Source organism: Jaculus jaculus, chromosome 6 (assembly GCF_020740685.1).
Source record: "Jaculus jaculus isolate mJacJac1 chromosome 6, mJacJac1.mat.Y.cur, whole genome shotgun sequence".
Classification (NCBI taxonomy): Eukaryota; Metazoa; Chordata; class Mammalia; order Rodentia; family Dipodidae; genus Jaculus; species Jaculus jaculus.
In genome coordinates, this window is record NC_059107.1 from 77,186,275 (window position 1) to 77,199,438 (window position 13,164).

General features: G+C 49.1%; 1 protein-coding gene across 1 annotated transcript in view; it reads left to right on the forward strand.

The window, feature by feature from the left end:
* The first annotated feature begins 4,636 nt into the window (after nucleotides 1–4,636).
* The window catches only part of Nid1 (nidogen 1), a 109,148-nt gene continuing 100,620 nt past the window's right edge, over nucleotides 4,637–13,164 (forward strand). Inside the window, exon 1 of the mRNA XM_004662185.2 lies at nucleotides 4,637–4,876. Coding sequence (XP_004662242.2) covers nucleotides 4,652–4,876 — 225 coding nt within the window. The 5' untranslated portion in view covers nucleotides 4,637–4,651. The remainder of the gene's footprint in view (nucleotides 4,877–13,164) is intronic.

Sequence of the window (13,164 nt, forward strand, 5' to 3'; positions counted from 1 at the left end):
GCAGCCATCTGAGCACCAAAAAGGGAGAGAATCTGTGCGAGGGCTAAGTGCATTCCAGGCACTGAGAGCAGCTTGCAGGGACAGCTCTGATGTGTGACTGAGCTTGGGGAGGGGTGGTTGAGGGAGACAGGACAGTCGCAGGCAAGAAATTAAAGGCTGGTGAATTCAGATTCTTGGAAGCCACTGGGTTGGGTCCATAGGCTGTGGGGGTTCTGTACTGTGTGCAGGCGAATACTGGGGAGACAAAGGCTTCTAGATGATTTTTAGAGGGCAGAACAGGCCATGCTGAGGCCCAAGATCTCAGGCATGGTGTGGCAGCCAGGCTCCATATAGACGACCTGGAGGGGAGATAGGAAGTCAGTGCTTCTGATTGGGAGGAAGGGGGAGGGAGCTGTAGTGTTGGGTGCAGTTAAAGGTCTTCCGGCAGGACCACCAACATTTTAGCAAGGGGGAGAATGTAGCAACATAGATACCACTTTAGGAAATTATTTTTCCTTTCTGTGCGTGAGCGCACATGCTTGTGTGCATGAATGCATGCGAGGGGAGGCGCACCACTGTAAGCGAATTCCCATCTGGGTGGCTGAGGAACTGAATCCAAGCCATGGGCTTTGCAAGAAAGCACCTTTAACCCAGACCTAGACTGCTTTTATTATTTGTGTGTGTGTGAGGGTATATGTAGGATGTGCAGTGTGTTGTGTGTACATATATATACACATACACACGTGCAACCCTCTTGCATGTACATGCAGAGGCCAGAGGAGAATTTAGGGTGTCCCTCTTCCATCGCTCATCCACTCATTTCCTTGAGATGGAGTATTTGACTGAGTGAGGAGGCATTCCAGAGCCTCAGTGATTCTTCTGTCTCTGCTCCCCACAGGACTGCAAGGCCACGCCCGTAGGAGCATGTGGAATCAAACTCTGACAGTCGTGGGGCCCCGTAGGCCTTCATGCTTGAGCAGGAAGCTCTCTTAATCACGGAACCATTTCTCCAGCCCCCCAGATACCACTTTATAGTGGCTAAAAGTGAGGTTAAGGAGCCGGGCGTGGTGGTGCATGCCATTAATCCCAGCACTTAGGAGGCACAGGTAGGTGGATTGCCATGAGTTCAAGGCCACCCTGAGACTCCATTGTGAATTCCAGGTCAGCCTGGACTAGAGTGAGACCCTTCCTTGAAAAACAAAACAAAACAAAGTCAGGTTAAGGGGCTGGGGCCACAGTACAGAGGTGGAGAGGCTTCTCATGTGCAAGGCCCTACATTTGATTCCTAGCACTGCAAACAAACAAACAAATAAATATATATGCAAGAGTGGTCCCAGTCAGGTGGGGTGACTTATGCCTATAATCACAATACTCAGGAGCCTGAGGTAGGAGGATTGTTGTGTGTTTGAGGCCTACCTGGACTAAATAAGTTACAAACCAGCCTGGACTTCAGTATGAGACCCTGTCTCAAAAAGTATGTGTTTGTGAGGGAGGGCTAGTAAGATGGCTCAGTCTGAAAGATGCTTGCCACAGAAGTTTGAGAACCTGAGTTTGGAATCCTAGAACCCATGCCAAGGCCAGATATGATGTGCCTGTAACTCCAGTGCTCAAGAGGCAGAGATAGGCAGATCCCCAGGGGCAAGCTGGCTTGCTACCCTAGTCCAACTGGTGAATTGCGGACTCAGCGAGAGGCTCTCTAGATGAACAAGGTGGAGAGTCATAGAGGGGGACACGCAACACTGATGACACCTAACCTCCACATGCACTCCCACGCACGTGCATGTACACCCACACACATCCATGTGCCCCAAACATACAAACACACATACACACACAAAATAAAACAAGGGCTGTGGATATAGCATGCATAAAGCCCAGGGGTTTAATCCTCAGTGCAACAAACAAAATTAAACAACAAAAGAGCAAGAAGTGTGGGCCCTGTGGGTGGGCCACCTTGGATCAACTGCAGGCTCCCAGCTATTGACGGTAACAGAATGATTGAACCTCTCCGTTGTAACCACTCACTCTGTATGCCCTTCCTCTGTAAGCAGGGGTGATCTCAGTTTCCTAGGGCTATTGTTGTGAACACAAGAACAGTTAACCTCTGTAGAATACTGGGTGCCGCGCAATCTCAACACATGCTACTTATGAGGGCTACTGAGAGTAAATGAAAGGTCTTATGAGTACACAAAAAAACTTGATGATGGGGCTGGGTAGATGGCTCAGTAGTTCAAGACACTTGCTTGCAAAACCTGTGGCCTGCGGTTCGATTCCCAGTATATACATAAAGCCAGCGCTCACAGTGGTTCATGTGTCTGGAATTGGTTTGCAGAGGCGGGAGATCTTGGCACACCCACTTTCATTCTCATTCTTTCTATCTCTATTTCTTTCTACTTGCAAATACATAAAACCTAAAACACCCCTTTATTCTTAGGAGCTGTGTTCTGTTTGCTTTTCCTTTATGTATTTTTGCTGGTTCTGTCAGTAGGATTGGAGGCATAGCTCTGAGATGTTGCCTGAAGCAGCCTGAGGAATTCCCCTTGTTTTAGGGACTGCAACTCAGGTAAAGCTGGATCCTTGGCTTTGCACAGAAAAGAATTTCAGGAGAAGCTACTATGAAGCAGGGCTGAAGTCTATTGAAATAAATTATTGTTTTTTTTAAAGCAGGGTCTCACTTTTCCCCAGGCTGGCCTTGAATTCATGGTGATCCTTCTACCTCAGCCTCCTCTGTGCTGGGATTAAAGGCGTGTGCCACTCACTACACCCTGCTGAAAGAGATTTTTAATATGGATTTTAAATCCAAAATTTAAAGAAAGTCTGGAGAGGAAAGTAAGGCACTGGGAAGTGTGGGCGCAGGCTTCTCAAAGCATCTTGGCATGAGCCATGTATTCTAAAGGTGACACAACTTACAGTTTAAAGCGTTGCTAAAAATGATTTATCTTCCTTATTCCATAAAAATGATTTTATAGAATGGTTCTGGAAGTGGTTTAGATGGGATTACAATCTGATAAAATAAAGTCAAGAGCTACTAGGGTCCCCTAAGGGGATTAGGACTTGTCCTTTTATGGTAAGAGAAGTTTCTGGTGACATTCCTAGAAATTTTCAGGTTTACAGCTGAGAAGAGAAAAAGGCCTTAAGCAAATGTTGTGCTAGAAATCTTCCCCCCACCCATCCTAGGGTCTTGCTCTAGCCCAGGCAGACCTGGACTCACTCTGTAGTCTCAGCCTCCCAAGTGCTGGGATTAAAGGTGTATGCCCCAGCGCCCAGCTGTGTTGGAACTCCGGTGAAAACCTCTGCCAACTCCGGCGGCTCTCCTCTCCCTTCTCACGGGCCAGCTTTTCCCCAGTCTTACCCTCCCTCCCTCACATTCTGCGCCAGTCATGTGCAGAACTCCGTTTACTGAGACAGCTATTCTGAAGTAGGTTCCCCAGTCAGCTGCTCCGAGGCAATGCAGAGATCCTGTTGCCTCTTTGAGTTAAGGGGTCTGACCACCTATTTCTGGGTCCTCTTCCTTTCTCTGGTTTTCCAGTCCTCCAGGTACCAAACTTGAGACCCAACTTTAACTTAATATTTTTCACTGCCTCAACTGCCAAATTTGTCACAGGTCTTGTTCCTTGATTTCCTTCTCTTCCTTTCTCACTCCTTCACCACCCTACCATCCATCCAGGGGGCTCCAATGACCTCTACCTCTATCTACTTCCAACCTCAGACTCACGTAAGTAGAGCCAGATGAATGGTTAATAGCTGATATGGAATCACTTAAATTGCTTAACTACCTTTCTTAAGAATGTAGTCCATCTCTACGTTCTAGGGGAGCTCAGTTTTTTTTTTTTTTTTTTTTTTTTTTTTGCTTTGCTATTCAAGGCTTTACTTGGAATAGTCCCTCCCAAATTCCCAGGTGGGGTTTGGTCCCTGGAATCCACAGGGCTCCATCCCTTCAACTCTCCGGACCGCCCCTCCGCAGACCCTGATGAAAGTGCACGTCTTCCAGACCTGGTTTGATGTCCAGCATGCCGCACGAAGCTTTCCTTAGCCCGTGACTTTAACAATCTGGAGCCACAGCCAATCTGATAAGGAATCGTGTTTAACCCTCCAGATTTTGGGAGGGTTGACATAATTATTTTACCCGACTTCCCCTTTGAGGATTACAGAGGTTCAGCTATAAATAAAGTAAGAAAGAAAAGCTGAATGAAGGGATGGTAGGACGAGTAAAGGACATCCATATGATGCAGACCTTTTGCTAATTCCAAGCCCAGTCTCCCCACCAGAGGCTGGCCCACCAGCACTGGTGTGTGCTCGCTCTGCTTCGGGACCCAGTGTCTCTGGTTTCCTCGGCGCCTGCAGTTCAAGCAGCAGCCCGCCGCAGGCCTCTCGCGTGGAGTCCGAAGCTCTGCCTCCCCCTCCAGGACGGGTCTTGGGTGGGAGCCCACCGTCGGGTGGATTCGGCCCTCGCGGCCGTCCACGCCCACAGTGACGCGGGTTGGGGGGTTCGGTGTCGCCCCTCGCCCTCCTCCTGGCGGTCATTGGTGGACGGGGAGGGCCCTGCCCATCGCCCCTCGGTCTCCCTGACCTATTTCCCGGGGTGGGGCTGCCGAGGGGCGTCGGGTTACATCTCCGCCTCCTGGGCCCGAGCAGCCGAGCCGCTGGCTTTGCGGGAGCGCAGCCGGGGAACATGCCGGGCTCGGAGGGCCGCAGCGGGGCTTCGTGGACGCGGGCGCTGCTGCCGCTGCTGCTGCTGGCGGGGTCCGGGGGCTGCCTGAGCCGCCCGGACCTCTTCCCCTTCGGCCCGGGACAGGGGGACCTGGAGCTGGAGGCCGGGGACGACGTGGTGTCCCCAGCCTTGGAGCTGATCGGGGCTCTGCGCTTCTACGACCAGACGGACATCACCTCGGTCTACGTGAGTCGGGCGGGCGGGAGGTGCGGGGCGCGGGCGGGAAGACCCGGCGCCGGGGGGCCCGCGCTGCCGGGCGGACGTGGGCGTCGCCGGCGGGGACCGAGCGCTGGACGGCGCCAGGGCGCAGGGAGCCGGACGGCGCAGAGCAGAGGGGTCCCCGCCGCCTGTCGCTGTCACCCGAGGACCTCGCAGGTTTGGGGTGGCATCGACTCGGTTGGTACGCCCAGCTCTGCGCGCCACTGCCCTGCTGGGACCCGGGGACCCCGACTTCATCGGGAGACTTCGGGCGGAGTTTCCTTCCTGCCGCTGCGGCTGCATTGCCGCGGGGAGCTTCGTGAGCGTCTTGCCTTTGTCCCCTGCTTTCTTTCGGGGAACAGGCCCCGGGCCCCGCGGAGCAATGGGCACACTAGGGTCGCAGCCTGCGCGGGGCTGGGGAGCACTGCGGATACGGGACCGCGAAGGACCGCCACCCCGTGCCATCCTGCCCCGGAGCTCAGCCTCGGCCCCTGCATCTGTGTGTGGGTTCTGGATGGGACTTGGCCGCGATTCCGCTGTCTAGTTGGGCTCGTTTCAGAGTCCAGAGGTCAGGGCTGGGAACGCAGCGCGTCCCGGTGATCCAATTTCCTGTGGCCTAGCGATGTCACCATCAAGAGCCCCCGAGCAGGAGCGCGGCCCATGACTTTGAGCTCGCCGAAGCCTCTCCAGTGCCACTCACGCCTGGGCGCGCTGTCAACTTGGTCAATCTTCTCGTGCCGCTTTCCTTCCGCGCACCATGTGGATTTCATATAAAGCACATTCCAGAAGTGGGGCGGGGAAGGCGGGGGGGGGGGACTACACAAACAGCGGCCAGGGCCCGTCCTGTGGGGAGTGGCTGTGCTCTGGGTCTGGCCTCCGAAGATAGCCTTGGACAATACCCACGTGGAACTTGTGGGATTTGCACAAAAAGACTGAGTTTAGTCACATCCTCAAAGAGCTCTCACCCTTGCTGGCTGACTGCCCTGGCCCTGTGAACAGTTTGGAGAAGTATATTAGGTTCCCCCTTTTGAGTGTAATTCATCTAAATGCACAAAATCAAATCTACCACACTACCCCTCCCCCAAATTCAGTATGTTGAAACACACACACCCCTACAAATCTTCGGTTGTATTCATGCTTCTCTCCCTTTTGGCAGTTCTGGGGATCAAACTTAGGGCCTCACGCGAAAAAGGCAACACTCTACCACACTGCATCTCCAGCCTGTCATCCATCCTATGTGTGAGTGTAGAGGTGCATGTGGAGGTCAGAGGATACTCTTGGGTGTCCACAAAGACAGCTCTTATGGCCCGGTTTCTTTTAAAACCACATTAAATAACAATATGTAGCAGTAGAGCCGAAGGTGGGTCAAGGTTACTGTTGAAGAGGGAGGTTGGATCTAGGAAGCAATCTGAGATGATCAGTAGATACTTGCCAGGTCCGGGGTGGGGCATGAAGAAGGCAGGCAGCCCAGCGCGGTAGTGCGGGCATGTAATCATAGGTACCAGGATCAGAAAGTCAACAGCAGCCTCAGCTACATAACAAGTCTGAGCCCAGCCTGAGCTACATGAGATCCCACCTCAAAACAGCAATAAATAAAGCAAACCAAACCCAAACTCGAGACAGTGCAAGGCAACAGGTGGGTTAAACTTCATAGATAGAGGCCAGCAAAGGGACCACACAGAGATGCTTTGTGCCCAGCAGACGGTCAGGCTAAGGAGGAAAGTGGAAGTCCGGAGCTGCTGGTTTACAAGGGGAAATAGGATAGAAATAGCTGGGCATGGTGACAGAGGCTGCTAAGATGGAAGCACAAGCTGGTGAAGCTAGCCTGGGTCAAATGAGACCCTGACTTAAAAGCAAGCAAATAAAAACCAAACCGGACCTGTTTTTGTACTCCTGGAAAGTAATTCTTAATGCCACTAATTGCCCTTTAAGGGGAAAATTTTCCCAGGATGGTTTCAGGGACCTTTACTACCCCTGCCCTACACCAGGTGCCCCAGAAACTTTTGCAGGGAATTCATAAGGTCAAAACTCTTTTTGTTGAGAGAAAGAGAGAGAGAGAGAGAGAAACAGAGAGAGAGAGAGAGAGAGAGAGAGAGAGAGGGAGGATAGGCTCACCAGGGCCTGAGCCACTGAGATGGAACTGCAAACGCTTGCGCCACCTGGTGGTCATATTCAACCTTGCACTTGCCTCACCTTTGTGCATCTGGCTAAGGTGGGATCTGGAGAGTGGAACATGGGTTCTAAGACTTCATAGGCAAGTGCCTTAACTGCTAAGCCATCTCTTTAGCCCTCAAACCACTTTGCTTGGGGCTGGGGAAACAGTTCCATGAGTAAAGTGCTTTCTGTGTAAGCATGAGGAACTGAGTTTGGATCCTCAGCATCCATGTGACATGCCAGGCATGGTAAGGCATACTTGTCTCACTCAACACTGGGAAAAGTGGAGATAAGGGATCCCTGGGTTCACGGGCTCTAGTCTAGCTGAAACAGTGTTCTCCAGGTTCTGTAAGAGAACCTGTCTCAAAGAATAAGATAGAGAGTGACTGAGGAAGACCCCTGATCTCAGCCTCTGGCTTTTACACAATACACTCACATGCATATGAACATGCGTACACATACACATGCATGCCAGATACGTATATGCACACACAAAGGACTTTTCTTTTTTTAAATTTTTTTCATTTATTTATTTGAGAGCAACAGACAGAGAGAGAAAGAGGCAGATAGAGAAAGAGAGAGAGAATGGGCACACCAGGGCCTCCAGCCACTGCAAACGAACTCCAGACGCATGTGCCCTGTTGTGCCTCTCACTAACATGGGACCTGGGGAATTGAGCCTTGAACCCGGATCCTTAAGCTTCGCAGGCAAGCGCCTAACCACTAAGCCATCTCTCCAGCCCCAAAGGACTTTTCTTAATAGTACTAGGCTGTTACTTAGTTTTTATACTCTCATAATGCCACACACAGTGGAGTTCACCAGAGGCTACATGTTAACCTGCGTATTTCTGCCTCCATAGATCAAATGTAACAACAGCAGCTGCCTTCCATTAAGCCAGACATCAGATTGATTTGTAAACATTTCCCTTGATATATATATATATATATATTTGGAAAATACAATTATTTTAATTAAAATAATGTTACTGATGTTTGCATGTAACAAGTTCATTAAGCATTTAAATGCTTTTTGGCTTTAATTTCTCATATGATTATTTTGGGATCTTCAAAGCTGTTATGTTGAGTGTATAAAGGGTTTGTGATGGCAAAATGTTGGAGAACTACTGATATGACTGAATCCAGACATGGAGTGCCACAGCCTCAGGGTGACTTATGTTCAGAGACAAGGGGGAGAGAATTGCTGGGCAATGTCTCCTGGGAGGGGCAGGTGCTTATGGGTTACAGGTGATCCCTGGTGGGCCTCAGCAAGCTCATGATGTCTGATTCCCCCATAGAATAACCTCTCATTTTTGGATGATAAATCAGTAGAGTCTCACTAAAAAGGCCGGCTGTTCTTCAGACCCCTTCCAGGCTCTGATCTTCCAGCTCAAGCCACTGGACACTTGACATGAGCTCTGTTGCCTTGGCTATTAAACCTTGAACTCTCTGGGCAAGAGTTCTTTACAATTTTTCTAAAGTTGTGCAGAGCAATACAAGCATTTTCAGACTTTGAATGGGATGTTGTCATCTCATTTTCCTCATGTGGGTTATCTCATATTGAGTGGAAACTCTCATTGGGCTTGGAGATCAATGAAAGAAGTTCTGGTCACTGGATAGATGGCTCGGTGGGTAAAGTGCTTGTTGTGCAAGCCTGAGTACTCAGGTTTGGATCCCCAGAACCCACATATAAACCAGATGCTATAATACTGGCTGTAAACCAGAAGGGAGGTGGAATTGCTCGGAAGCTAGTGGTTGGTGTTCCCAAAGGGGAAATGAAGATACAGATCCTGCCTCACAATGAAGGTGGGAAGGTAAGGACCCACTACTGAAGTTGTTCTTTGACCTCCACATGCAGGCTGTGGCATGTAAACACATGCCCACACACCACTACCACACATACACACACCAACAACTATTTAGAACGTGATTTTATTGCCTATTACTAAACTGTGTTCAAGTCATAAAAATAGAGAAGTGAATTAGTTATTATTTAATACTTCAGCCTGTTTTGTTGATAAAATCCTCCATGCCATGGGAAAATAGGATATTTTTGGTAGCAATAAAACTGTATACCGGGCTGGAGAGATGGCTTAGCGGTTAAGCGCTTGCCTGTGAAGCCTAAGGACCCCGGTTCGAGGCTCGGTTCCCCAGGTCCCACATTAGCCAGATGCACAAGGGGGTGCACGCGTCTGGAGTTTGTTTGCAGAGGCTGGAAGCCCTGGCGCGCCCATTCTCTCTCTCTCCCTCTATCTGTCTTTCTCTCTGTGTCTGTCGCTCTCAAATAAATAAAAAAAAATTTAAAAAATATATTTAAAAAAACCCAAAAACTGTATACCTCTATCCCTATAATCATGTATACACATATACATGCACTTGCACACATGCCTGCATACAACTCTCAAGTTGTTCACGTGCAGCAATAATGCATCTACTCAGGACATTTATGTATTTGCTGGTGGAATACAGGGCCACTTCCTGTGGCTGTGCAGACTGCTTACAACACAAGGCTCTGGCCTAAGGGACAGAGGGACTGAAATGAAGCCACATCCTGCTCACACCACTCTGAGCCTCAGCCTGGGGCTGTGGGACCCCAGGAGAAGGAGCACCTGCTCCTCATTTGCCGCAGGTTGCTCAGTGGTCCAGCAGAGACTGTGGCTGAAATCACAAAATCTAAAACAGGGTATTAATTTCTAGAAGGGACTCAAATGTAATTAATTAATTATAATGATCAACTTAATAATGAGGTCAGAATATTTTATTATTTAACCTCCTACTATCCTGACATTTTTGTTTATGAAATGAAGAGACTTGACAAAGATTATCCCCAAACCCACTTTATCTTGGATTTTTCATATTTTTTTGATTGAGCCAGGCATGGTGGTGAATGCCTAATGTCCCAATACTCCAGGAGCTGGGAAGATGACTGCCATGAGTTTCAGGCCAGCCTGGGATAGAAAGTGAGACCCTGCTTCCAAAAAGGACTATAAAGACATGTTTTGTGTTGTTTTAATAACCTAAGAGTTAATTATTATTATTATTATAAGGAATTGAATATTTCTATTATTATTTTGAGACAGGGTCTCATGTATCCCAGGCTTGCTTCATACTCGTTATGTAAGAGGATACTCCTGGTCCTCCTGCCTCTACCTTCAGAGTACTGGGATTATAGTTATGTCCCATCACACCTTGTTTATGCAGTGGTGGAGATGAAACCCCAGGCTTTGCATACGCTAGGGAAGCACTCTGCCAAGGAAGCTATATCAGCAGCCCCTTGTGTGTGTATCTCTGTGTGTGTGCGTAATACAGCATAATGTCAAGATCCATTATCTGCTCATTCCACAGATCTTTATTCCCTAATGTACAAGGCACAGTGCAAGGATTGGGAAACAGACTGAAAATGCAGTTGGGTGTTTCTGCACTCACAGACTGTGGTGCAATGAGGAAGCTGGACCTTCACCCAGTCACTGAGAACTAGCCAGCTGCTGTGTGATGCATGCTTTGAGGCACAAGTTCAGGGTGGGGAAATACTGGAGCAGAGCCCAGGCTAATGGAGAGATCTGGAAATGCTGCCCACCATAGCTCTAGGTAGAAGATGATGGAGGTTAGCTCAGTGGGGAGGATGGGAGGCAGGACATTGTTCCGATGAGGAAACAATGTTGGGTGGGAAACCCTGTCTAGTGCAAGGAATGTGAGCCTTGCACGTCCTTTGCAAGGACAGACCTTGCCAGGCTGAGTTGTGGTGCCACCCTCATGCTTGTCACTCAGACCTCCCAGATCCCAGACAACAGCCCTGGGGGCTTTTCCCTTGAGCTTCATGAAATCCATATCCTTGCCCTTGCACCTGCAGTCTCCCATGGCCCAGTCTGTGGTCCCTAAGCTCATGGCAGTCTGTCCTCTCATGCCAGGCTCCAGCCCTCCTGTCTGCCTCCTCTTTCTAGACCAGCTCAGTAGGTCCTGACACTTCTCATCCCTCTTCAGGAACACACATGCCATCTCTCAGCTCGTTCCATCCTGCCACCAACTCCCAGTTCTCCTGCAAGCTCTCCAAGTGGGTTCGCTGTCCATCTGTGGTACATGCTATTGCATGCTTTTATTTTCTGGGGAGACGTGAGCAAATGTCTCTTTACTCCAGATAAGGCACTGACAGAAGACCAAAGAAACAATTCCACCCAAGTGTAGCTTGGTGAACCAGTGAGTTATTTATAGGAGCACTGGTGACACAAAGGCAGCTGCATCACAGGAAAGCCCACCCCAGTTCCAGGGAGAGGCCCCCAACTGTTTACTGTTTCTATAACCTTGGGGAAGGGGCCTTGTGACTCTGTAACTTTCCTGAGCCTGGCACTTTGGTGAGTTTCCTGGGGTTTATGAGCTTCTCTCTTCCTTCCTGGAGGAAGTGCTTCACTTTGGAGGACATGCAGTCTTTTTTTAGGCTGGTCTCTGGCCCAGGCTGGCCTCAAACTCACTGTGATCCTCTTACCGCAGCCTCCTGAGTGCTGGGACTAAAGGCCTATGCCACCATGCCTGCCAGTGTTCTTTTTGCCCTAGTACGTGCAGCTAATTTGTGTCTTCATTTGTCTGTTGCCTGTCTCCCCAGTCAGTCTGAGCCTGATGAGGACAGGGCTTTCCTTGCTTGCTCTCCGCCATCCCCACCGCTGCTGGGGTGGGGGTGGGGTACACGGTGCTGTGGAATGAATGAACGACCACAAAGACTTAACATTTTTTAAAAAAGTTTTTCTTGCTCTAGCCCAGGCTGACCTGGAATTCACTATGTAGTCTCAGAGTGGCTTCGAACTCACGGCCATCCTCTTATCTCTGCCTCCAAGTGTTGGGATTAGAGGTGACCACTCCTGGCGCTACAAGAACCTTTTTTAAAACTTGAGTCTGTGATGCAATTGAGAGTCACATGATGTTTCTAAGTAAGTGAATGTCATGATTTAATTTAAAAAGATCATTTTCTTCAACAAACAAAATGGCACCTGAGACAAAGTAGCAGAGAGAACCAGTAAAAGTTAAGAGATTTCAGAGCAGGTTAACCAAATGCAGGCAGGGAGGCAGGGTCCTAGTTGGAACCTGATTTATTAAAACAACCTGGTGGTACAAAGACCTCTTCCAGACAAATTGCTGCTGTTTTTGTTTATTTTAGTTTTTATTGTGTGGTGATGAAACCCAAAGTCTCGCATCTGCTTAAACTATCTTTCTAGAAGAGGTATTCGTGGAAACATTGGTGGATGAGACTTCAGCTATCTGAGATTTCACTTAAAGTACTCAATAAATAAATAAATAAATAAATAAATAAACAGCCAGTTATGGTGGCAATTCTGAAATCCCAGGCACAGGGTCCCTCCCTCCCATCTTCCTTACCTCCCTCCCCTTTTTTCTTTTCCTGCTTCCTCTGTCCTTCTTTCTTCTTCCTCCCATCTTTTTTTTGTTTTGGGCTGTCCTCAAACTTGCTATGTAGCTGAGAATGATCTTGAACTCTACCCAGCCTGCCTCCCGCCCCCCACATGCTGGGAGTACCGGCGTGCGCTGCCACACGTGGACCCGCCTTTCCCCTTCCTTCCTCCCTGCGTACCGGCAGCGCTTGCTCTAGCAGACTTTCAGGCTGCCTGTGTTGGGGCCACCGTGCAGGGTGTCGTCCAACGTACCTCCGCTCCGACCACGCCCACCACTGCAGTGCTGCTGAAACATCTCCAGTCTCAGGAGGATTTAGCAGTTTTGCTCTCCTCTCAGCTAAATTTTTTCTTTTCATTTATTTATTTTGAATTTCATTTATTTATTTGCAAAGAGGTGGGGGGAGTGGGCACACCAGGGTCTCCTGCCACTGCAAATGAGCTTCAGATGCATGCTCTACTGTGTGCATCTGGCTTTATATGGGTCCTGGGAAATTGAACCCAGGCTGTCAGGCTTTGCAAACAGACACCTTTAACTGCAGATCCATCCCTCCAGCCCTTATTATTTTTTTTAAGTTAAAATTGTGTTCTGACACGAAGAGGAGAAAGTAGCATCAGGACACTCATAGGCACCATACTGGGGTTCAATAGTGTTAATAGCTGTTAATATTTTCTATATTAATTACCAGTGGGGACTGGGAAATTTCATTTCCCTATTTGTTTCATGGATTTC